Source organism: Pseudochaenichthys georgianus, chromosome 9, assembly GCF_902827115.2.
Source record: "Pseudochaenichthys georgianus chromosome 9, fPseGeo1.2, whole genome shotgun sequence".
Taxonomy (NCBI): Eukaryota; Metazoa; Chordata; class Actinopteri; order Perciformes; family Channichthyidae; genus Pseudochaenichthys; species Pseudochaenichthys georgianus.
In genome coordinates this window covers 34,922,901-34,949,088 of record NC_047511.1, presented here as the reverse complement: position 1 = coordinate 34,949,088, position 26,188 = coordinate 34,922,901, and the positions used below count along the sequence as shown (strand labels likewise).

At 40.1% G+C, this 26,188-nt stretch overlaps 3 protein-coding genes across 7 annotated transcripts in view; 1 reads left to right on the top strand and 2 right to left on the bottom strand.

Moving 5' to 3' along the window:
• Positions 1–8,611, bottom strand: part of rhobtb4 (Rho related BTB domain containing 4) — a 53,304-nt gene extending 44,693 nt beyond the window's left edge. Inside the window, exons 1-2 of one of the 3 annotated variants that reach the window (XM_034090503.2) lie at positions 8,526–8,611; positions 7,748–7,883 (exon numbers count right to left, since the gene is read on the bottom strand). The gene's annotated coding sequence lies outside the window, so the exon portion shown is untranslated. The other 2 variants (XM_034090506.2, XM_034090505.1) reach the window with 2 other exon arrangements.
• A 10,396-nt stretch (positions 8,612–19,007) lies between these two features.
• On the bottom strand, positions 19,008–23,242 carry wdr54 (WD repeat domain 54). 2 transcript variants are annotated; one of them, XM_034090512.1, is made up of 10 exons: positions 23,160–23,242; positions 22,570–22,853; positions 22,059–22,121; positions 21,862–21,928; positions 21,364–21,420; positions 20,600–20,727; positions 20,339–20,439; positions 19,936–20,098; positions 19,686–19,760; positions 19,008–19,539 (listed from the first exon to the last, which is right to left on the bottom strand). In XM_034090512.1, the coding sequence occupies exons 2-10, from the start codon at positions 22,792–22,794 to the stop codon at positions 19,408–19,410; spliced, it is 1,011 nt and encodes a 336-aa protein (XP_033946403.1). In that variant the 5' UTR covers positions 22,795–22,853; positions 23,160–23,242; the 3' UTR covers positions 19,008–19,407. The 2 variants fall into 2 exon arrangements, with proteins under 2 accessions (XP_033946403.1, XP_033946402.1); XM_034090511.2 differs by having other exon boundaries at positions 23,063–23,184.
• Positions 23,243–23,244: 2 nt separating this feature from the next.
• LOC117452064 (uncharacterized protein C2orf81 homolog) lies at positions 23,245–26,160 on the top strand. 2 transcript variants are annotated; one of them, XM_034090510.2, is made up of 5 exons: positions 23,245–23,305; positions 24,023–24,362; positions 24,518–24,682; positions 24,764–24,814; positions 26,008–26,160. In XM_034090510.2, the coding sequence occupies exons 2-5, from the start codon at positions 24,036–24,038 to the stop codon at positions 26,068–26,070; spliced, it is 606 nt and encodes a 201-aa protein (XP_033946401.1). In that variant the 5' UTR covers positions 23,245–23,305; positions 24,023–24,035; the 3' UTR covers positions 26,071–26,160. The 2 variants fall into 2 exon arrangements, with proteins under 2 accessions (XP_033946401.1, XP_033946400.1); XM_034090509.2 differs by lacking the exon at positions 26,008–26,160 and having other exon boundaries at positions 24,764–26,001.
• The last annotated feature ends 28 nt before the right edge of the window (positions 26,161–26,188 follow it).

The following is a 26,188-nucleotide window of genomic DNA, read 5'->3' as shown; positions in this document are numbered from 1 at the left end:
TTAGAGTTCCTCTTATTGTATCGCACTTGCACAAACAAAAACAAACCTGTTGCGAGTTAAAAACAGCAATGCATTCATCTGTATGGCAATGGCATTTTTATTTTATCCAATCAGGCTTTGAGTAGGTTTTCATAACCCGGAGAGGTCAAAGCATTTTCTCAGATAGTAGAGGAACCATGTAATCCTTCAGCTGGCAACAAAAATCCCCAAATATAGAGATACGATTTTGCCTCAAAGCAGTGGAATGCAATGCCCTACATACTGCTTAATTCTCTCAAATAGAGGTCAACTTGCATCTCCAATTGCTGGAATATCATAAAACTAGGAGACACATGCATGCACGTACATTGTAGTGCACAACTGATACAGTATGCACAGGAGGCATCCTAAAATAGTGTGATGGAAAAATCTATACTGGTGTCCGGTTATTTCCGCACTGCTGCAGAGGGCCTGGTGATACAACCGGCATACAATTGACATCTCACACTGTGACCACATGTCATTCATTGCCAAGCTGCAGCACCACCGCACATGCTTTTATCATATGAATAAGGTCAAGGAGCAACAGGGTGGAAGTTCTTTTGGATGTTACTTTACTGTAACAGTGGTCATTCAGACAAGAAAATATTAAATGAGGCGCACTGAGATAACCTATGATTTTTAATAAACAAAATGAAATATATACTGATCTCAAAATGTCCAATATATATATGACTTTTAACCATTTATTTTAGATAAACAGTCTGTACGGTACCTATACTGTTTTATTGATCATTGCAGCGGAGGGAAAAGCAATGAACAGAAAACCATAACAGCAATAATGGAGCATAACAACATTCAGGAAGTCAATATTTCTCGGTTGAGAAATGCATCAGTATTTAGCACATGATATTAAATAGGAATTATATTGATTAAAATGATAACAAATGCATTTGGAAGTGAGAGTGATATATTTTTTGTCAGAGACTGAGAGAGAGAGAGCGAGAAATAGAGATAAAGAGATTATTTTATTGCCAGATTGTATCCAAATGTAAAAAGTGTCTGTCCTTAGATGACCATGATTGATTTACAGAGTGATGCACTACTTAGATTAATCTATATATGAGCTACAACTCACTAAATACTGCGATAGGATCATACCAGCTGCATCTCCAAGTCAGGACAGGGGCACAAAGTGCACAGATATACAAACAACCGGTAATAACGTTTTTCACACTCCTTCTGTAACAGTCCCCCCTGCAGTGGGTGTTTTGAGGAGCTCATTCTGCCATGATAACCCACAAGGTTATCATAAAATATATGGTTAATTTACATATCAACATACTAAGTAATTTCAATATTAAAAAAAGAAAAACAATATGACTTTTTTGCTCTTTACTATTTTTTTCTCCCCTTCAATTTGTTAGAATTATGGGAAAGTTTCCTGAGGTATGCAATGGATACAAATATATCCAAGCTGAAACTGGCTAACCAAACCATATAATACACGATGAGTCAATAGCAGATTTAATGGGGCCAACCACAGAAATGTAGTCAGGCAAACACTGGGATGATGACCAGTGGCGGTTCTAGACCAATTTGACTGGGGGGGCCAGTTATTTTTCTGAGGGGGGCACAATAAATGCAGGACTAAAAAGACAAAGACAGTACGGAGTAATTGCGCATAAGAAAACAATGCAATACGGTTATTGTTATTTGTTTCATTACACATATTTATGTCAGATACTTATAGTTAAAGTTTGTACGCTCTAATGCAGGGGTCTCCAACCTTTTTTAGGATGAGATCTACTTTCAAAAAATAAGTCGTGAGCTACTTTTGCTCCTCTTTTTTTTGTTTTTTGCAGTGTATATATTTAGCACATTTTAACATTATGATATGCTTACAGTATCTTTAACCTTTGTGTGCTGTTTGGATCTGTGGGACCCGTTTTCAGTGTTTACTAAAAGTAAATGTATGCAATTTAATTATTTTAACTTGCTTTATTTGGGGGGTGGACCTCACATCCCCTAGAGTCTCTAGGGGGTCCGGGTGCATGCATTTCTCTTTTTAAATGTTGAAGTTAAATGCATCAATCTGGTGCACTTTAAGCACAAAATGAATTTATGGATACAGCTCTCAACACTCAGATGAAAGAGAGCTGTATACTTTTCAATAATCCAAAAATCTTTAGAATATGATCACAACCAATAACAAATCATTTCAACTTGTTTATTCTTATAGTTTAGTTAGCATTCTTTCTTTTTATTTTATGCATATTTTACTAATCACTCCCCTTTTAAACTTTTTTTTTTTTTACTTTCTTATAGTACACATTGGAATGACTTCTTACTTTATTTTTTACAACTATATTGAAAAGATAAAGGTGTGCTCTCTCTCTATCCCTCTCGCTGGCACTCTCTCTGTCTGTCTCACTCGCTCACAGAGGCTGTGTGCCTCCTCTGTGGCGATGACAGCTTGTGTTAAACATATTTGTAAAGTGTGGGAAACAGAATTTCGACATGTCCCCCCTGTCCCCAGTGGAAATTACGCGGGGACCCCTGCTCTAATGGGTCCCACTAGAATGACAAATATCGTTAGTTCCGCATATTCCGTCAGCAAAGAAATCGTTTAATTATAAACTTTTTTTTCTTTTTTTTTCATTCCCCGTGCCCCCCCTAGAACCGCCCCTGATGATGACAGAGCTATCATCTACAACTTGCTCAGTTAGCAAATCTAATTCATGTGTGTGTGTGTGTGCGTGTGCGCGCGCGCGCGTGTGTGTGTGTGTGTGTGTGTGTGTGTGTGTGTGTGTGTGTGTGTGTGTGTGTGTGTGTGTGTGTGTGTGTGTGTGTGTGTGTGTGTGTGTGTGTGTGTGTGTGTGTGTGTGTGTGTGTGTGTGTGTGTGTGTGTGTGAAAAAGAGTGTCAGTCAGGTTGCATCAGTCCCCTGAAGCTGCAAAAAAATCAAGCAGCGCTCAATCTAATGTCACATGGGCGGTTAGAAGTCAAGAATGTATCAAAATAGATGGAGGGAAACACCTTAAACTTTGGACAACACCGACACACTGACACAATTACAGATAAATATGCTGTGGTTTCATGAGTTGCTCGGCTAACAATGAAACTGGTCTGACCCTGATTAGCAGGAATGGCACCCTTGGGCGTTTCTCGCACTACTAATTAGTTTAAAGCCTCCAGCTCTTACGAGCACAGAGACAGACAGACAGCATATGCATGTGTCAATGTGTTTATGTCTATATAAAGGTGTTGTGGGTTCGGGACATAATGCGTTCTCATTGTGTTTGTGCATGTGTGTATGGGTTTGGGAGTGATGATTTTTGAATGTGATGCTGTTAGGTTGTGGGGCAGGAAAATAGAATGACGAGAACATAAAAGGTACAACAAAGGGTACAAAAAACCTTTAAAACATAATTTCCCCAATGTTCTCCATCACATTTGTGTCCAATTATCACCAGCAGTCAGTACTAAAATGACATAAAGGCCAATATCTATGTGACATTAACCCATGTAATGGCAACTCCAGAACATTCACTTGTTCTCTATCTTTTTTTTTGGATGAACAAGAAAGTGAACTGTGAACAAACTCTATTTCTTACAGCCAAGCAAAACCAAAAATGGATGTCGCTGTGGGTGCTAATTGGGGTTTCTTAATTCTCGAATAATAAAAGCCACCGCCGCTGAATATTGTGTGTGATGGGATGTGAGTTATTACAGGAAGGCAGGTGGACCGACAGGAAGACAAGATGTGAAAACAAACAGGAAGATGAACAGACGAACAGACGAGGCTTGCAGGCATTGAAAAGGAGAGAGGCGAGAGATTATGTGTGTGTACAACACATAAGCCAGACATATGGGGCTGTTTCGTCATACACAGACATGGGGAGTGGTTAGTGCATGGGTCAGCTTAAGAATTCATGTATGAGATGCAAGGACAACCTCGATCGTCCCATAACGCTTGAAGCATGCCATATACTACATTTAAGAAGCCCTCAGAAAACCTCATATGGGGTGCAGAACACACACATACACTCAGTACCTATTTGGCATATCATTAGTCATGGGACTTGGGAGCCAATTCGCCCAAGGGGATTGGCTTTCAGCCACAAACATGAGGACAGATGCTAAAGAAAAAGACAGCCCAGGATCAAATTGTATAAAGAGATGCACACTAACAAAACTATGCATGCATAATGACACGTAGACACAAAGCAGGATATATTTGTTGCAGTGATACATCCACACACCACGATACAGAGAAGCATACAAACACAAGCATGAACATAAATAGAGAGGAGCTACAGCCAAGCAACCAAGCTGTGCCTCTTGTTGTCTGTGGCATAACATGCTGTCTCTTTCTGAACACACACACAGACCCTCAGACATGAACTGTGTGTGTTGTGTGTGTGTGTGTGTGTGTGTGTGTGTGTGTGTGTGTGTGTGTGTGTGTGTGTGTGTGTGTGTGTGTGTGTGTGTGTGTGTGTGTGTGTGTGTGTGTGTGTGTGTGTGTGTGTGTGTGTGTGTGTGTGTGTGTGTGTGTGTGTGTGTGTGTGTGTGTGTGTGTGTGTGTGTGTGTGTGTGTGTGTGTGTGTGTGTGTGTGTGTGTGTGTGTGTGTGTGTGTGTGTGTGTGTGTGTTGGTTAGTGTCGGTAAAGGGGAGGAATAGGCAGCCTTTGTGTGCTGTTAATGATTAAAAGTGTGTCTGGGCATATTGGCAAATGTGGGTTTCTAGCATAAATCCTCATTAATCTTCAGCTCATGGCCATGACCCTATTAGGCCTGAGGTTATCTGTCATTTTGAAGCCATCTAATGTCAAAATGTGATCATGTGAGAAGGCACAGTTTCCTAGTGTACGAAGAGTGACATAAACTGTAGGACATAAGGTGATACATTACAAGTATTACAAGCATAAAGCACTGATCATACCAACAATGAGGTCTAGAACTCTCTCCTTATATTGTGTCAACAGTGAGATTGTGTAACACGCCTCTATCAGACAACCCCCTGTCAGACCCGGCGCTGTAAGTGGCCCTGACCCAAAGAAGACACGCTCCCCTAAATGTATCTTATCTCCTCTCTCGCACTCTTGTCCTTTCCTGTCCTCGCTGGCGACACGACACCTTCTCATCCAATTCTCTCAGTCACCACACACAAACAGCTCTTTGCCTCACTCGTGAGATGTCTGGCCTTGTAAAGGTATGTTTTACTTCTCACATACATGACATTGGGAGTATGTATACAAAACTGTTGCAGGCATGTTTGATTTTTAGTTAAAATGTAATGTAATGTATTGTTTAGGAAAGGGCCTAATCACATCCAGTTTCACACACATACAGTAAAGACAGAGAGAGTGCAGCGGAAACATAAGAGGAAGTTAAGACAGATGTTCAAAGGAGATTAACATGTGGAATTAGTTAGGATTCTATTGTTCTAAAGCTATTGACCGGGACAAAGATAAAGAAACTTTAACTGTTTCTATTTACATTTCTAAAATAATTTCCTTAAAATGTTAAGTCTTAAACTTAGAACAGGAAATGGGGAAATATGTGAGGTGTGCCATCTGATTTTGTATTTTAATAGTCATGCAGTATAGCAGCTGATTCTTTCTCAACCTCTCTTTCTCGCTCCCTCAGCCTGCCCTGTTTTCCTAAGAAAAAGCCCCTTTCGTGTCCCTCTCCCACAGGATATGCACTCCATTTTCCTCTATTCTTTCAGCTTCCTAGCTCATTTATTTCTTAGTCATTTTCAAAACAATATTTGCTTCTCTTCTATTCTCTTCTCTCCTTTACTCAAAACACACAATGTGACACGTTCCTTAACTTTCCCCTTGCTCTGCTTTCTGCTCTCGCAAACACATTCTTTGTTCACTGACACACTGTTTAAAAAACAACCAAAAAGGCAGCCAGTAAGAGAGAAACAAACTGTGTACAGTTGCCATCACCAGCACAATCACTTGCTTCTATATCCCTTTTGGTTTGTTTCTCACTCTCTCTCTTACTCCCTTGTGTTGGTGTCCAGGATGTGTGTCTTTCAATACGGATTGCTTTAAAACTTAAATTCCAACTCCCCATCTTTGTCAACATACATACAGGCATATATCCATGCACATACAAACAATTCAACATTTCCCATGCACACATCTCAACGCCCCCAGTCACACTGAGAGCAGTTGAAGGGAGGTGGGGACTCGAATCAGACTCACACACATACATCATACATGTGTGTGTATGTTTCTGAGAGCAAGCATGTGTATGGATGTGATCAAATGTGTGTGATATTGCTTAACTCACACAAAGACACAGTTTCTTATATGACTCCCAGCTGTGTGGACTTGGCCATCCAGCAGCCAGGAATGTTTGGTGTGCAACTCTACTGGAAAGCCCCAGTTACCCACACACACACTGACTCTCTCACAGCCTCCTCTGGAGACAACCTACTCCTCTGAGCAGGGGCAGACAGAGGGACGGGCCTCACCCCAAAGGAAGAATGGTTCAAATTCCACAGCTGATAGAAAAACACAGAGGAGTGGGACAGAGCGGAGGAACTGATGTCAGCTCTATCAACCATCCCCCCCACACCCACCATCTGTTCTGTGCTCGCAGTGTAGGAAAAATGAAGAGGAAGGAACAAAAAAAACATTAGGAATTATTCTACTCTTGTAGCCATTGTTGGTGTAGCTGATAACTGGTGTTGGCTGTCGTCAGAGATACCAGATGTCCTGCCATGCTTTGACCTGTGTGTTTTAGCATAATAGCAGCCACTGTTTGGCTCTGAGTGACTCCACTCCTGCATTTAACCTGGAGGTCACCGCTCCAGGCTGCAGGTGGCGAAGATATCTGATGCTGTGGTTTACCAAGCAAAGCAAACTAAACTTACAAAAAAGCACAGACTTACTCACTGATGGATAACTGTATCTCCAAAGAGAAACCCAATTAAGGTACAGCAGACCTGGGCTTAGCCAAAGAAGGTTATGTAATGCAGCCTTGTTTAAATATTCCCACAGGGAAACACAGGGAGCGTTTTTTAAGGCAATTAAGGCAATTCAAGTATTTTGATATAATTGAACAACTATAATGTTGACTCTGTATACTGTATTTGAATACTTGCATCATAATATAATACAAAAAATGTCATTATAAGATTTCATATCAAAGTTATATTCCCATTTTCAAAAATCCTGTTACTTCTTCACATTCTGCTATTGTGTTGCATCCTTTCAAAATCATTTTCTGCGTAAGCCATTTTAACTCAATATCTTCCTTCTTGAAAAAAAACAAAGACTCAAAACAGAACAGGCAATAAAAGTTGACTTGCCATACAATAAAACTTCCCCTTTAGATCAGAAGCCACATGATTTGTCTCATGTTGTGCTGATTTCAGTCTTGGGTTTACATAAATTGATTGATTTCTTAAAGTTTGTTTTTTCTAGTTGTCATATACAAAGATAAGATGTGTTTTTATAACTTCTTAAGATTTAGCAACTGTAGGCGTCTGACAAAAGGCAGTCCAACTATAAGATGTCTTCCGACGACTTTTTAGGGGTGTTTTCCCCATAAACTGTCCGTTGCAGAAGTTAACATCAAGTTCAACCGGAGGGTCGTAAATAAGTGCAAAACAACAGTGTGAACAACCCTGTTGAACCGTTATGCAACCCTATAGCCTGCCTGTCCACATGTGGTCTGCCCTGGATGTGCTATATCTTACAGTTTACATGTTTAAACTGAGTATTTGTGATATTCAGTGGCTCCTACCTTTGTTAGACATTCACCTCTGGAATCAGTTCAGGTCTCTCTCCCCTCGTCGTCCACTTTCAGTTCACACCTCTCCGCTGCTCGTTTCCCTTCAGTTAATACTGGGCAGCGCTCGTCTTTGCTTCTCCCAAATAAACTGCAAGGCACAAACACATGCGATCACTTCAGAGCCCTCCTCTGTATGACAACATCTAACCCTAACTCACATGTGTTAACACTTGCTCCGGACTTGAACGTCCTCAAATGATCGGCTTCGTTTCTAAATGCGCGTGTTTAGTGAAGACCTGCCAAAACTGACAGCAGAAAAATACTCCCGACTGTTGCAGCCGAGAGACGCCATGAGGAATGTAATTACATGTAGACTGCTGCATATTGCAAAAGCAGCAGACATGCTCTTGTTTGCCGTTCCCCGCTATTGTGCTCTGCGATCTGTCTGGTGTCCGCTTGTGGTCCTGATGCGAGTTTTTTCCACGTCCCTTTGTTGTCTGCTTCAAGAAGGGAGCACATGGAGGAGGGGATCTCGACTTTTCTTTTGTCTTTTTACACATCAGTGCTGCTCGTAATTGCAGGATGTTTTCTTAAATAATGAATCGACTCTTACTTTACATCACAAATGTAGAAGGGATTTTTTTCACCATTCAGCTCGCATGCATTTCATCATAGCATCTGTCTCATCTCTAATGATTGTATTTCATTTGTCTGCTTCCCATATTTAGAAAAAAACAAACACATCCTGTTATAAAAGTCAGTTTCTTCTACCATTGTTATCCTATCTCACCAAATGTCTCGTCAGAAGTTAAGTTCTCGCATGCAATGAGCTGAAGCTGCTGTCTCTCCTCTCCTCCCCTTCCTTCTCTCGCTGTCTGTCCGATGGCAGAGCGCAGTTATGTTACTCCGTAGACCAGCCTTCACCCACAGCAGCCTGCCCAGCGCCTATCACCGAGCACAGTGACGACAGCATCATTGCTAGTCACCACAGTGCCACACCCACCCATTCATAAAGTAGAGACAGTGCCAGCCTCCAGGCCAAACACTACATCATATTCCTATAGGGCCATATAACTGGGTTATGATATTCTGTAAGTGATTCTTGTGTCACAACAGCCTCATATTTGTGGATCTTTTGCGACTTGTCATCCCGTTTTATGAAATCCACAAGGATATAACCTTAGGCTTTGGGAAACTGAAATAGCAATCTGACATTGTCAAGTTCAAGATCAATTAAGAGAATAGTTGTATAATTACTTGAAAATATATTTATTTTTGTCTTTCACAATTTAATATGAAACTTTATATCCTGTGATATCTACACACATTTACATAGCTTATAATGTGAAGTATTGCTCAAACGCACTTCAAGAGAGCTGGTGCTCACCGTCTCTGTATCCTTAGCAGATTCTCCTTGTCTGTCACACTGTACTTCATCAAGTATATACGGAACCTGCTTGTTTGTTCATTGATATAATAGCATTGTTCACCTTTGTTTTCTCTCCTTACATTACAACTACGCACCCAATAGAAACTATTTGGGTGGATGCACAAGTTTAGTAAAGATGTATTGTGTGTAAGCAGGTTCCCAACCTCAGATAGGATTCTGCGCACAGCCAGGAGGAGTACAGAAGAAACAGTGAATCACTACTCCGACATCTGCCATGTGTGTGCCCTGTCTGTTGTTATTTAGACAGTTTAGTAACCCAGTTTGTCTTAAGTGTCATTAAGTCTCATCATTATAAATACGAAACATTTCTACAAAGTTCAGTTGTTTTGAAATCATCCGCTACTGCCTAACCTCTTCTCTTTTTAGTTTAGTTTTTGGATATTTCTCTTTCTTTCATTTTATGTATACAGCCAAAGACAGACAAGGGGTCCACATACAGCAAAGGGCCATAGGTCAGATTTGAACACAGGACATTGCTATTCTTTATTATCAGTATTAGGACATGAAGCACCCCACAAGTGAACTTGACCAAACTTGATGACACTGTTAGTGATATTATTCCCAGTAAAACTACAGCCTCTCTTCTGAATGATGCAATCAGTTGTCATATATCTAATTATAAAGTATCAAACTTCCCCCTTAGAAACAAGCAGGGGCAAGAGGTTAAATACCCCTCTTAGCAAAATGACACAACAATGAGAAAAGCACTGGCCTATAATTCAGCCTAGTGTCAACTTGTTTCTCTGAGCTGCCAGAAAATCCTTAATCAGCATTTCTAAAAGGCAGAAATGCTGTTCTCGGTGTATGCATTTACTCTGTCTTGAGTTTGGCAAAAGCATAAATGTCAGGCTGTGAGAGGCCCCCTGTGTCTCTCACAGATTCTCTAAGACTCCTGCTCAGTCAAGCATCTGAAACAGCCATTGTCCTGTGAAGGGAACGGAGCGACCTGCCCAGGCTTGCTCCTACCTCAATGTGCATGCAAGTCCTAGGCAACTGTCCTCAGGCTTTGGCCAGCAGGCATGCAGACATCACACATACACACCAATGCACACTAACCAGGAACATGCTGTAGCCATAAGATGGATACCGTTTGACTGAGCTACTAATGTGATTGCCTCAGTTCTATTCTACGTACTTTGCGTGCTGTTCTGCTGACACTGAGTACACAGTGAAGGTCATCTGACTGTGTGTGTGTATTTAGTCCACTTCTCTTCAATCATTAGGCTCGTTGTCCCATCTCTTCTTTATGGACTGGACCTTTATCTCAAAGTGTCTTGAACAGCAATTTTCCATTGCCAGTGGCCTCTGCTATTGCACTATTGATGCAGCCAAATGGGCACAATAGGGGCATAATGGGTGTGTGCAACTGGTTCACCTCTCTCTCTCTCTGTCAGTCTCTCTTCTGAGGGGGCAAACTGCTGATTCCAGTGTGAAAGGCCTGCATCGGCTAGATTCTACAAACAAACACAGGACACAGCACTCAACACAGACATAAATAAACAATGCAAAACTCACCGACACAAATACACAAAACGATGATCTTTGTCCCCGTTCAGATCAATTTCACTCAACTCTGTACGTTCTACTGTGGCATGTTAGGAGCCACAATGGCCTTTGACACCAGCCCTCGAATGACCACAATGACATCTAGCTTTGGGAGCTGACCAACCACAATGGGCTTCTCTACGCCTCAGAGCCTCTGCTATTCTTCTGCCTGATCTCACAGACAAAGCAGTGTTACAGAAGTACCAATTGAGCTTGAACAATCACTGACAAAGGAGGCACTGACTTGGTGTTTCCAAACCCCCTTGCCAACTGTACCACATATTGGGCAGTGAGGGTGAAGTGAAATGGGCATCAAACGCACCCCTGCTCAGAAAGATGATAACAATGAACTAGCAAAAGTCAAGTTTTTTCCATTGATTGTAGTACAGAACAGTGTGAGACTCTGCTTTAGTTATATTTATAATATGAAATACCACAAATATGTACCGTCTCAAATGAAAATATCTGGATTATTTTATTAAGTTATAATTATAAAAATACATTTTGCATAGTCCATGGGATTCCTATAGAGTTACTGTTGAATTATGAGTACTTTAAGTAATTGTTGTCAGTGCAACCGTTCTTAAATGCTATACTTTTATTTGTAAAGTGACAGTCAGCTCTGATGTGAAGAGGGGCGTCAAAATGTACATTTATATTTACACAAAATAAAATGTAATTAATTACAATTCAACTCAAATACTAAAGACATCCCAGTACAAAACAGGAAATGTGACTAAAGTTAAATAGCAATGACTGTGAGCAAGATAACAGAGAATCAACAAAGGTCCCTCACCCCATGATTCTGCTGAGAAAAGGAAGTGATGAGTCCTTAGAAATGAATAAACTACAAACTCGTGATTTATTCTAGTAGGAACTGGCTGTTTTGGGAGAAAAAAACCTATCCCAAAACTACAACACCCTTCTTACTTGCTGTGATTGCTCCTGGATTGGTTCTCTATCGGATATATTTCCTGTAGCATGTTCTCACAAACATACCACAGTATGTTCTCAATTTGTACAGTATATGCTATTTTGCATCTTACCTGGTGAGTACACCCAAATAAAGCCAAACTTGAACCCTAAACTGTTTGACCCTTCATCATCCTACCAGGATGGTGTAGTTTCTCTCTTTGTGGGTATGTTTTCCATGCACATACGCACATTTTGTGCATGTGCATATGTTTAGAGACCTTATAAAAGCAGGCAGCTTTGAGGTAACAGAGAGGCCAGATGTCACTTTGTCAGTGTGGACAGAGATCAGAGAAGATGATATAACCTTTACCATTCCACCTCCATTAAGAGGTGCCCACCTAGTTTTGGGCACCTGGATATTTGGTCCACCCTCCAGGCGGCCTGTGTCCCTCTCCAGTGTCACTTAGCTGCTATGAATAGATGCTGGCGTATGCTCAGTGCTGTCAGCTGGGCATTGGCACGTGTGACTCATGTCAGCACGGCCGCAACGCAATGCTTCTAACTGGCGTCACTGCACTGACAGCACATTCGGGTCACCATGGAAACAGGGATGAGCACAGCTACCTCTGCCCTGACTTTCAGTGGTTGTGTTTTTCAGACAAACTCTCTCTCTCTCTCTCTCTCTCTCTCTCTCTCTCTCTATTTCCTCCTGACTTTCTTTCCAGATTATTTGTTGTGGTCGTTCTCGTTTTTCAACCCAGAAGGCTTTATATTCATGAAGTGGTAAGGTCTTTGCCATTGTCATTGCTCTAATGACAAATACAAGAACAGACACTGATAATATTGTTATTCAAAGTCTTGGCCAACAACTTCGCCAGACTTCCTATCATAGCAAACTTCTCTCTCTTTTCCTCTCCCTCCATTCACAGAGGCATGTAGTGTTCGAGTGACTGGCCTAAATGGAAATGTGTGTGGGTCACTGCATTTTTCACGGCGGTCCGGTCTCGGGACAAATGGGCAGATTGCAGTGTTTGTACTTCTGCTCCATTTACCAAACATCATTTACAATGTCCTGGCTTGGGCCGGACACCAGATGGGTGGAGGGGACAGGTACTAAGTAAATAGAACTAAACTAAAAGACAGGCGTTTCTCAGCAGCTGCATCCTATGCCTGGTATCGTGGTGCTTTATATCCTGACAGTGTACGATTGGTCCATGATTTCAGATTTCCACTTAGATATATCAAACCAATGATAATCCCCCTTCTTCCCATCTTCTCCTGTTTGTGCTTAGCCTTATAAATATGAATACATATATTACACTTCATCAAAAAAGATGAAAGATCCCGCATCACAAGCATTGTTCTTATCAGCTTATTCAGAGGAACTGCAGTCATCTATTGAAGCTATTTACTGTGAAAGGCAGATTAATGTAAAAAACAGAACCAGAGGCAAGACTCACATCTTGTTTACTGTTACCTAAGAAAAACACTTTTCAAGTGTCATTTATATCTCACTCATCGACGTCTTAAGTTCATGCCCAGTTAGTTATATGGGTCATCCTTGTTTAAGGATATGAGGGCACACAGTTAATTTGTGTGTGTTGGTGGTGCATGCACAGTAATGCCGAGTGACAGAGCAGCTGGGGAATGTGCTGGGCAAGGGGGTCAGCGCCACTCCATCTTATCTGCTCTGATATGATAACTTGTGTGTTTAAGCCCTTAATAACTACAAGTATTAGTATTATCTCACTTAATGTATGCTATATTGATATATCATTACATACTAGCAACTTACAGTTCCAAATTCTTAATGATAAAATGTTTCAGTCAGAATTGAGATGTATTGCAAAAGAAAGTATGAAAAGTCAGGAAAACTCAAATTAGTATAGAGGTTATGGAATCATAATGGATTATCGACACAGTGTCTAACCGTAAAATACTACCTCAAGCTCCAACTGGGATGCAGTCAGGTGTGAATGTGTGGAAATGAGCTGAGTAACTATATCACTGGTATGGTTAAAGTTACTCAAATGATCAATTCAATGTTTGTAATTCCACTAGAGCTTCATTGGCCAATCTCTGAAGAATGAATTAGATCTATTTTTGCTACAATATACTCTCTCATCCTTGGACTGTAGTTACATAGATGAGATTAGCTCAACTTCTCAGAACAAATGCTGTCTTGATTACTAATGAACTCCAATGCTACCACCAACACACAGATGCTCTCACACACATGCATACTGGAGCTGAACTGAAGACCCTCTGTGGAAACACAGCAGGTGCTATAAGAAGCTGCCCTCTCTGTGTTGATGCTTTAAGGCTAACATTAAAAATCAATTACTTTTCCACCTGCATTAAAAAATAACCATCCAAAAGCGATTTTAGTGATTTTCCAAATATTTAGATAGATAGATAATTGATCTTGACGATGAAATAAATAAAAATGACTATTTGTTGCGTATCTCTTTCTATTGATGAATAACAGATAACTTCTATATGTTGTTTCTGCAGTGTAAGTTTGCCTGGGCTTTCTCCATGGCTGCCAATGAGAAATGGTGCGTGTTCACTGAGGTGAATGCCCTGTTGGTCCACTCATAAACCCTGCATCTCTCTTACTCTGTTCATCTGCATGAGCCCATGCAGGAAACGACGAACACACTCTTGACGGAAATGTTTATGTATTTCAAATGAAGGTTGTGCCCTGAAGACACCCATTCATCTCTTTCACATTAACCCTATTAGCAGGCTCACTGACAGAGCACGCCGATATGGGTTGCCAGGATATTGCTGTTGTTATTACTGTGACTCTATTTTGAGATTCAATAACTCTGTTAGGTAATGAGAGGGGTATTTAGGTGTGATAAAAAGAGTTGATGGGAATGAAAAAAACATATTTTGCTCAGTTTGGTAGAGTATTACCATGAGAGTGATATATTATATTATATTATATCAAATTATATTATATTATTTATATGATTTACTCTAGTGGAATAATCAACACAAAGCATGTCAGTCTAGTTTTGTCTCACAATGAAATGTTATTTTGATGATAAACATTAAACACAAATTATCAGTGTTCATATTATGAATTATAAAACAATGAATATCCTTTCAAACTAAACATTTGCACAAGAACACACACATTAGTGTGCACTGACTGACATACTGATTCAAATCCCAGACAGGGCTGAATTTCTTTGGAAGACTGTCAAGAAAATAAATCATTCATCATGATCTTACTGAGGCCATCTGCACATATGGCCACATACACATATAAATATACATGAACACAAACACACACAAGCGCACACAAATACGTGCATACACACACACGCACACAAGGACACACACTTCACCGTCAGCACATCAACGTCAGACAATCCAAACAGTGCCCAGTGCTAGGCAACTATGCCTTGTGCAGATGGCTCTGATCATGTATATTTTACTTCAATCTGATGCACTCAAGTCCCAATACCTACCCATGCCTTTTACATGACGTTACTGGGGGTATGTTAGTGTTGGCGGGTGGTCAGCTAAATGGTCAGTGTTGACTTACCCCTGTATTCACAACTTTTAAGACTTTTCTTGTTGGAAACCAAAAATGAAAGAGTCAATGATTTTAACAAGTCTTTCAACTACCAAGCAAATCTGTCATCATAATGAATGGACCCTTATCTTTCTTTCATCAGATGAGCCTTAACGTGTTTTCTCATGAGCCGATTCTCCAGAGAGCTTTTGCAAACAGTGAGTCAGTCAATAGTACTGATTTGGGGCAAAATGTCTCAACATACAGTAGTGCCCCTATATCAGAGGCCCTTTTCGCAACAGGAAGGGTGGATTGTCCTGCCATGACATGTGTGGGTATGGTTTTCCATGGTACAGCTTAATGATGTACAGGAGCTGTGGCTGCGGCAGTGGGTTGGCATGGATTAAGTATGAGGCAGTTTGTAGTATTGACACAGAGCTAAACTACTATTATCTCATTTCAGTAATTTGTGCATGTTTGCAGACAGGGTGAGCTGCCCACGTAGTCAGGCCTCTTTAGTCACTCCACATTCCAATTATCATTATAACCATTACGAAATCGTAGTTATTTACACGCCCTCTTTTTCTTCTCCTTAACCGGTTCCATCTGCCCTGTCATCCTGCAAACCAGTCAGTAGCACAGAATAATTAAAGTTGATATGAAGAGAACAATTGTATGTAACCATCCTTAACTGCTAAAAAATATATCAAGGTTGGCTGCAATTACAACAGTTTAAATGAGCAAAACTATGATTTAAAGTACCTAATCCATATTTGTATTGTAGCAAAATAAAATCACAGTGTGAAACAATAAGACAATATTTACAGGGTGGCTCAAAGTGACGAACCTTTCAAGAACTCTAACGTAGATCTGCAAGTCAACTTAGCTGACAGAGCTTTAAAGCAAGTCTGAGCCAATTTGTTGAGTAAATTGTCTGTAACTATATTGGTCTAACAATGCCATTCTTTGCTGCAGCTTGAGCATAAAAGTACTAACGCCTCACTCTCAACCTCCTGTTAAAATAATATAATGGAGCATTTAGCAGCCAAATAACCCAATATTTCCCTCAGAGATTGAAAGAGAGCCAAAACAGAGCCAAAGAGAATGATAATTGGACATATTTGCCAGATGGCCAGAAACCCAACTCCAGTTAAACAATAATGTTGCTCCACTAGATCTGTAATAAACAGTAGTTTGCTAACAAGTTCCCCATATCAACTTAAAATAATTAAAGATTTATCAAATGTTTCCAGAAGAATAAGGATTTAATGAAGCCTATAATACCAGCTGTTGGTTATTTTACAATACAGTACCAGATTGTCAATGCTACTGAGTTATTCCAGCCAGTGGAAAAAATACATCCATCCATCCATCTTCTCCCGCTTATCCGTGGTCGGGTCGTGGAGGTAGCAGAAAAAATACAGACATTCAAAAAGTCCTATGCAACACATAAAGTGAAGATATTAGTACTGTACATGTTCAATGTTTTCAACAACAGCATTTACAAGCAATGTTCACCTTGCTGCAATCCTGGCATATTATACCATGATTGCCTCTGTGTCGGAAAACGTGCTATACTGTATAAATAAACTTAACCATATAAAGATATTTTCTGATCAACTGTGATTGTAATTTGACCTATTTGTGGTTTGTCTGCTCATCTGTCAGTCAGCATTGACAGCCTTTCAGCTCCGTCAGTGTGTAGTACCACTCTTCCCTTTCCATTTCAATGTGTTTAAAATTAAATATCTATTTATACAGCATGTTTACAGGGGCTGGTTTGGTGCTTGCTTCATCAGAGAGCTGGGCTGTCTGTGGCAGCAGGCTGGAGAGGCTTTAGACTCTTCATCCCCCCCGGTGAGGCTCAGTCCCCGTAGGCTTAGCAGCACAGGCCTAGGCAGCTGCCACAAGGCTGTCTGGGCCTGGGATAAAATGCTCTTTCTCCACCACAATAATGAAGAAACACAAAAATGCATGCTGTGGTTTCACATACAGATGCCTACAACACCCACTAAAGCATAAGATCATAACTGCCATTGGTGGATGTGTTTGTATTGTAACCTGGGTAAGGCAGACTGGGCTTGGTCGATACTGAATGTACAGTTGTGCGCTGGACTAGCTTGTCTTGTCGGTCAATTAACTATATTTAATAAGAATGGGAAACTTCGTCACTTCTTAATAGCTGGACAGCTGAAAAAAAAGCCAGTCCAATAAACATGCCATAATGACAACACACTGTGTCCTATTCATATTGTGAGCAGTGTGTTTATCTTTGATGTATAGAAGAAAGACACGTCTGACGACCTTGCAAAATAAATGTTTGACTTGCGCTTCACATTAATAGAGTATAAGTATCTACTGGGGAATATGACTAGAGAAGAATGTTACTTTACTACTATTGATTCTTGACACACCTGCACGTACACACACATGAATACACAGTAGAATCACATCATATCTGAGAACAGTTGATGTTGAGCTCTGATCTCCCCAACATTGTGTGCTCAGCTGTGTGTATCACCTAAGATCTGACTATTGACAAGTGTTGTAGCAACACAGCATGAGCGGCCCCAGGGCTGTGCATGGGACTAGAGCGTTGAACAGAACTATTGACTTACTTAACAAGAAATAAATCACTGCTGTTGTTTGTATCCACGTTTTTTTGTGAAACGTGAAGTCATATTCCATGTCTCTATACTCTCAACCCTTTCTATTACAAGTTGTATACTCTTCTCTGCTTTTTTAAATCCTTTGCTTATTCCATGTATCACTTTTGACGAACCGTTCCCTCCCTTTCTTCTGTTCCAGTTAGTTATGTAATCTAAGTGTGTGTGTCATTTGTGACCGAATATCGATAGCTTAGTTCTCCATTGACACTCTCCAGCCAGTATAGTTAGTTACCCCATTCCAGGCAGCTGGGAAGCATGACACAACATTCTGAAAATGTTTGATTTCATGACGAGTTTGTGTTTTCATGTTACTGGTGTCGAGCCATCAGCATTACCTGACTGTCAGTTGGTACCTACTTCATTTGAGTAACATCACATGCCTTGTGTGTGGGTTCAAAACAGTCTTGTCAGTTGATGTTATGCGACCGGTGTTGGCTGCAAACCAGATAACACTAGTACCGTAGGATTCTATACGCGTTGCCATAAACTGACTAACAGCACGCAATTCCTCGCTGACCTAATTCGTTCTTATCTTGTCACGATAAGGTTGGTGGGATTATTTGGTTGCCTGATGTGAACTTTTAAAAAATTCCCATGATCTGTGATGAACAAGACCAGGTTTTAAAGCTGAGATGGCAATTGAATGTGAAGGCATTTTTAGCTTGTTTTAACAGATCCTACAAAACAATATATCGGGTGTACTTTGGGATGTTGTGTCTTGAGTTGGTTCTGCAGAGTCATTCTGAAAAATTGATTATGTTAGTAAGTAGATTGCTTTTGGCTGAAGAAAATGTGTTCTAGTTCTTCATGTCTTTTTGTAGGAAACATAACAAGAAAGCAAGGTGAACGTATACATCATAGAGATCTCATAGGCATGGTTGGAAATGTGTTTCACTTTTCCCGTGTATGTAGATGTCTTGCCCTATAACAGTAAATTACAATAATGGAGAAAAAAGTGAATACATTGAAAACAAATCTAGTTATACATTGAAAGTCTGCCACATGTCTTTGAACATGCCTGGAAGAGAAGAGATGTTGCATAGAGAAAGAGAGAGACAAAAAAACAAATGCCCTCCCTGTGCGAAGTGCTCTACTGGGCATGAGGGGCCTGTGGGGCCGCACACAAAATAAAATCACAATGTTATGGTTTTTTAGATAGTCCACTTTAATAGCTCCATCTATTGGTGGATTTGTGAAGTGCGGAATTACCAAGATACAGGGTTTTTTTTTTTATAAAAATGTTTAAAAATGTTTAAAACATACATTTTGTCAGAAAGAATAATATAATATTTATAAATGTTAAAGCTACATGTACATACATGTACATACGTGTACTTTTTATACACATTACTTTTGAATTATTCTGTAATAGGTACATTTTCTTCCTACATTTAAAGACAAAAATAGCATGTAACATGTAATGATTTTCCCATGATCCTTGCAGAATGCCACCATGACCTTAAGCTGGCCACTTATGACTCTGTTTCTTTGAGTTCATGATTTCTTTCAGAAAATTCTCCAATTTACCAAATACACATTCATATACGTCAACTAGAGCAAATTCCTATGACTGGGTGTAGCGAATAATCTCACTCAGGTCATACCCTGTCACTGCAAAGGCGTGACCATCGCCGTCACAGAACTTGGCACCACAGATTTGTGTGTCTGTCACACACTCATTGTGCAAATGGGCAACCTAAAAGGAAATGAGGAAAACACACAGTTAGGGTTGCTTTGAGAGTACGTTTTGTTTAAACGTGGAGGAATTCACTAGAAAAGTATGCCTTGATTGTGAATGTATTAAAACAAACAAGTTTTGTATTTTGTGTCAAGTCCAGTTACCTCCACACTTAGGGACTCTGGTTTGATTGACAGGTGCCAGACCCTGACCAGAGAGTCCTCAGCAGCAGACAGAAGCTAAAGAAAAAGAAAAATGTATGAGATATGCCCAAACACCTTAAGAGCTTAAGATCTAAATAATGTTGGTCATTTAAGTAATTATTCATTTTAACTAGAACATCTAAAAATCATAACAACTTGTTCTTGTTATCTCTATAAACAACTCTATATCCATTTGATTTATACAACTCACCAGCCCAGAAAAAGGTGCAATGTCCAGTGAGTATATCCAGCGAGCGTGGGCATTGACCTCAGCATGCAGGATTCCCGTCACTGCTTCATAGAGACGAATCTGACCTGTGCCATAACCTGCCACGGCTGTACCTTTCCATAACTTGACCGATGTGCAGCTTATACTGAAAGCAGTGAGGTTGATGGTTGCAATTAGGGAGTTCAGGGAAAAGATCATGGACATTAGATTAGAGCCAGGAGGGAAAATTAATAAGGAATAATGGGCAGTGCAACCGAACATAATGTGGAGTAGATAAATAAAACAATGCAATGCACGAGTGATGATGGAATTTTACCATGGATCTCATTATCAAAGCTCGATATTTTACCACTCAAAAGACATCCATTATTATGCAAGTTCTTACTCAAAGCCAGGGATGTTGTTGAACCGCTGAAATTCCTCCCCGGACTTCCACACACACAGGTTTCCCCCATCATCCGCACTGATGAGATCAGCTATGCAATCCTGAGGCAACAAAGGCAGCAACAGAATTGATAGGATCATGTATTAAAACAGGTAAATTATTAATGTGTATGTATTGTATGTCTTTCAATCATGGACAAGTTAGAGATATTCCAATTCAACATAGGTTTAGATAGACAAAGAACTAGCACACACACCATACCTGGCTGCCTGAGCACTCCGAGGCAATGTCAGTGATGGACTTCTTGTGACCCTTCAGGACGTCTGACAGAGTAATATTACTGCCTTTACTGGGAACATCAAATACTAGAATTGAACCAGATGAATCGCCTAGAGACAGTGAAAGAGACGATGGAGAGTTGGCCCTGTATTTGAATATACCATATAAATATTGTTCACTAAGTACAAAACAGCAGTGTAAACTTGAGTAACTTGACTTGGACTCAGAGTCACACATTTGATTACTTGAGCCCTTTGATATGGAAATACTTGAGATTCCCAAGCCCAAATATCAAATGTCATAGTTTACACTTTCACTCATTTCATGTTTTCACTGCTTATTCTCAACAAGTTGCGACTTAATTCCCCAGCTCCTCTTAGCTTGAACAAATTCAACAGCATCCAATGAAGTTGTAAAAATAAACCTTAAGAACCAACGTTACTTTACTGAGCCCCACGGAGAAGAAAATACTAAAGATACATTTGTGTAAGATAAGTTTGTGTACAAGAAGTTTTTGTTAAACAAAAACAGACTGCAATATGCAAAACCTGCTTGTCGGAAATTGCATTACATTTGTTAAAGAGCACATTTTGACCCGTTTAGGATAGAACATAGTTTAGTTTAGGACTTGGGACTTGACTTAAGACCAGTCAGTCTTGACTTGGGATTTGGCATGGTACAGGAGGTCAAATACTTGAGACATACTTGTGACTTGCAAAACAATGACTTCCATTTCTGTTACTTACCAACACATATATAACTCTTCCCCACTGCTGATATCCCCCGAGCAAACACGGCCTGATCTGGAATACAATTCAGTTCTGGATTAATGCTTTTTATCCCACACGTGAATGTGTGATTGCACAACTATGCATACATGAACACATGTGTAGATGTGTAATCAGTGGTATCAATAAGTACACCTGACAAGCAGATCCTCCCATTTGTGCTTGTTTAGATATAATTAGGTAGGTGTAGATGTCTGGAAAATGTTAATTTGATTATAATAATCAGGTCCTTCCAATGATGTTTTTAATTATGTTTGTGTTGTGAGGATGGTTCACGTACACTGACACATTTCCACGGAACAAAAAGTATCTTTGTTTATATTCTATTGTATTATACAGTATCTCACACTATTAAACTGCATCATATTTATTGAATCTTTACAAAGTGTTAATGCAAATAGTTGAGACTCTGAGTGCCTGCATCTGTTCCAAATCCACAGTTTAGATTAAATGTACCTGTAGGTGTATCCGGAGTATCCAGTGCATGCCAATACACCATGGTGGAGCCATCAGATTCATAAATCTATAAAAATGGATGTATAGGCAAATAAAAGGATGTAAAACACATACATAAATACTAAAAAACACACTCAATGACAGACTTCAGTTCAGACATAGAGGCTGCCAATGAACGCAGAGAAAGCAAAACTCACCTGGATGCCTTTCTGAGAGGTCACCACCAGCAGATCACGAGAGGGCAGAGCACAAAATGCAGCCTGAAAACAAGAAAACACAGGATTTGTTCATTCGTTTTTGTTTATGATGCATAATATGCCAGAGCAAAATACAAAATGAGCCAATGTTAAAAAAATACATATTGTTATCTTTGCCAGCAACTTATTGAATAATGTATTTCAGAGATTTCACATTGAGGGTGCAATGCATGGATCCCTAATTGCAAACAGTCCAAGATGATCTGCCCTCTTTACACATAGTTCTCTAACTTTAGGACATGCAGTAGAGCAATACCTTAAATATACATAGACGACAAAGAATACTTTGTTAGGGCCAGTGTTTCCCTGAATGTGTATCAGTCTGCAGATATATGTGGTGCCCTAATTTAGCCATCAATTTCTCTCCCCTCAAATTGAGGAACTATACAAATGGGGTATCAATTCCTTGTTATGATCTCTCGCTGCAGATGTTGCATGGGGAGCTGCTGACCTGCATGATGAGCGATGTGCTTGTGGCGACATTTGGCTCCTTGGACTGCAGCTGACGGTGAGAATAGTTGAGGCCGTCCCAGGACGCGCTGACCATGTTCACCACGTTAGCATGGACCACCGTGAAGTAGGTGAGGCTCCTCGGGGCAATGCGCAGCACGCCGAGGTTGTTGTACAGCGCTGATGCGCTGTTTTTGATCTGGATGCTCTTCTCTTTGTGATACATTGCACTTACTTCTCTTAGCAGCTCAGTTTAAACAAATGAGGAGACGATCCGTTGTAAATCTAACAGAATAATAAAAAAGGGGATCACATTCTGGTTTAATTTGATAAGAAGTTTCAGTTAAAACACAGCGTTGTTTGTAGCAATTGGCAGCACTAAGCATAGATGACACTAAGCACTTATCATTAGCAGCAAGCTAACCTATGTTAGCTAAAAGCGATACAAAACATCGCAGTTAAAGGACACCGTTTGCTTTCTGTGCTGCACTTACCCTTCCTTTTAGATTACGTTACAGTTGATCCAGCATTTGTTGGATCTGTTTTAATTCACCATTACATAAAGTTGCCATAAACGAAGTACTTTTCTACCTCTTCTTGAAAGCAACAGATTACCTCCGCGTCGTCCGCAGCCATAGATACAACGCCAGCTCTACGTAAAACGTCATCAGTGCGTCCTCGGTTGCCGAGCAACCGTACACTACACAGAAAAGGGGTATAAAAAAGAAGAGCGTATGGTAAGTTACTAAATAAACCTCGCATCGTAACGTTATAATGTTGATTATTCGCAAGCAGTAACTTATGTATTATTATGCATTTTAACCGTGTGGCTATCAATAGCTTACCTTAAATACAATAACACTTTACAGCCCACACTAGTAGGCTACTATCAGCTCTGACTGAACTAACTGACAACAATTTTAGCTAGCTTGATTATGTATGACTTATTTTTGATAAATAATTAAATAAATAGTATTAAGAAATGTTCAACATATTTGACATGACGATTAAGATTTTGTTGACATAAACGGGGAAGGACTGTAAAACATTTCACAAAAATGAACTACACAAGCTAGTATTTACTTAGAAGATATCTTTAGTTTGTGGCTCTCACACATTGTTGTCCACATTTGTTTTAGGATTTAAAATGCACCGAATTATTGATTTGTAATCAGGAGCATTGTATTGCTATGCAAATACAGTTCTGTAATGATTGATGGTATTATATTTGACATCAAAGTTCCCAAGATGAAATGAAACCTGTCTGCCTGTTTAACACCACCAGATGGCGCTAATGCCTACCATCTGACATTTCACTGCAACATGCCAACTGATGTTCTTAATTTGTTGATTTTTTCCCAAATAAATATATACTAAACTATAAGATATTGGGTTTTTGATTTTCTCTTCAAAGTTGTTTTTCCCCATAATTTGTGTTTCATGTTTCACACCAGCGTCTGAGACACAATGCCCCGCTCTGCAGCCAAGTCCGCTGATAAGCGAACGCCTAAGCAGTCTATCCAAGTGAACACACCTCCATTAACTCCACCTCCAGCTCAGTCCCAATTGACGGACACGTTGAGCAAAAAGGATGCAGATGAGACAGTGGCAGAAGGCATGGAAGAGCTGAAGAGCAAAGCCATGGAAGGCTGTTTGCCACCTCTAACTCCAGCTCAGTCCAAATTGATGGACATGTTGAGCAAGGAGCACACAGATGAGACAGTGGATACAATCATGGAAGAGCTGATGAGCAAGGTCATGGAAGGCTGTTTGAAAGTGGACATTGAAAGACAGGTAAAAGTGAAATGTGTATTTTGATTACCCAAAAATGTGAACGTCTGCCTACTGAGCTAAACCAATGGACAGACCAATGAAAATATTGATTGTGTTGTCATCAATTTCATCCACACATACATTTAGTATTTATGATGTTGCATTTTGCCCTTAAGCTAGTACCTTTCACTGCATCCTGGGCCAAGAGCTACCTCACCAATATTCTGGAGAGGCAAATGTGCCCAGATGGTGGAGAAGAATCAGAGGAATCATTGAGAACAGAAGACTCAGAGCCTTTGCCAGCAACCCTAGATGCCTGGGTTCAAGGATGTGTGCCAATCGTAAGTGCTACCCCTCGAACATCCCCCTGCCTCACCACAGATTATGTTGTAAATCTATATCTCTTTATTTGTTTCTAACAGGAGGCTGACATTGACCAGATTCCAGCACAAACAGAGCCAAAAGTCAACCAGGTGTGTAATGTTATGGCCCAAACAAACATCTTGCTAAAGCAATCTAAAAAAGAAACAACTCCCAGAAAAGCTGTCATTAACAAAGTGCTTAGTCCTCGCCCCCCACCAAAAATTGATCTAAAGAAAAAGCAGCAGGTTCATTTGACTCCTAAACCTGTTGCGGGCAAGTTACTGCCACCCCTGCCCTATTCTGCAGGGGGGAAAGAAATGGGTAAAGAGCGTGAAGACCGGACACATTCTGTTTGTAACTACTCGACTGAATCATTATATCAGCATAATAACAAGCAACCAACAACAAAACTTGATCCATCCAGCCTGCCTCGACACTGCATCTTTCCTCAGTATGAGCTTATTGACGACAACCATAAAAAACCCAACAGCAACAAAACAAGTGGGCTATCCAAACATGAACCAAGATATGTCAAGCAGCAGAGTGAGCAACTAAACCGTTCCAAGGATCAGCCAGCAAAGGGGAGAAATGAGGCAGACGTCTGGCTGAAGAAACTGCCTCCACAAGGAAAGGAAAGGATGGTCTCCTCTGGGCCTCTGAGGCTGGACACAATGGTTTTGGCAAAGGGAGTTTCTCTCGTGGATCGCCAAGCCGTTGAAATAAGCCCTCTCAGATGCAACCCTCCAACTCTTTCTACCAAGCTGAGGCCGATACAAAGTGTTGCAGCTGTGCCAATGTTTTCAGTTGATCAGTTTACCACAGGGCAACCACCTCGGGTTATCCCATTGCTCAAGTCCAAGAACCTTGACAACTAATAGAAAAACTGAGTGATACATGTTTGTGGTTGTATTTAGAGCATATGTAAATGGGGAAAAAAGTACTTGCAGGTCACCCTTGAAAAAGAGATCTTTTGATCTCAAGGGGCTTCACCTGGTTAAATAAAGGCTACAAACAAACAAACTTGTATTACAAGAAAACGGTATGTTGCTGTAGGCTTATTTTTGAAAGATTCTGACTCTATTATTTATCCATCTGTATTTCTTAGCAAATCTTCATTTGCAATGCAGTGAGGAGATGCACTGTGCACATGGAAACAACAGTACCTAATAATAATAATATTATATTTCATTTATATTGTTCTTTTTGAAGTACCAAAATACACTTTTTACAATATATCCATTGACATTTCTATGATATTTGTATATTAAAGGAAAGCTTTGTGTTCTATAATTGCCTCCCACAGCATGCAAAGAAGATATACAACTACAACACTGTGATGCAAGTACATTTAAGCATGAGTTATTAAGACTGCAGGCTCTCTGTTTTCACTCTTTTCCATCTTGTCATATGCAAAGATAAACACTTACTGTGGAACCAGATTGTGTTTTAGCCACTTTTTTTTACTGTTATCTAAAACTCAAAAC

Excerpts from the sequence above, each read along its gene's own strand:
- wdr54 (XM_034090512.1), bottom strand. The coding sequence starts at position 22,794 with ATGTATCACAAAGAGAAGAGCATCCAGATCAAAAACAGCGCATCAGCG. Across the intron at positions 21,929-22,058 it reads CCTCTCAGAAAGGCATCCAG|ATTTATGAATCTGATGGCTC; the intron begins GTGAGTTTTGCT and ends CCATTTTTATAG. Across the intron at positions 19,540-19,685 it reads CAGAGTCCCTAAGTGTGGAG|GTTGCCCATTTGCACAATGA; the intron begins GTAACTGGACTT and ends ATTTCCTTTTAG.
- LOC117452064 (XM_034090509.2), top strand. The coding sequence starts at position 24,036 with ATGCCCCGCTCTGCAGCCAAGTCCGCTGATAAGCGAACGCCTAAGCAG. Across the intron at positions 24,363-24,517 it reads AAGTGGACATTGAAAGACAG|CTAGTACCTTTCACTGCATC; the intron begins GTAAAAGTGAAA and ends TTTGCCCTTAAG. Across the intron at positions 24,683-24,763 it reads TTCAAGGATGTGTGCCAATC|GAGGCTGACATTGACCAGAT; the intron begins GTAAGTGCTACC and ends TGTTTCTAACAG.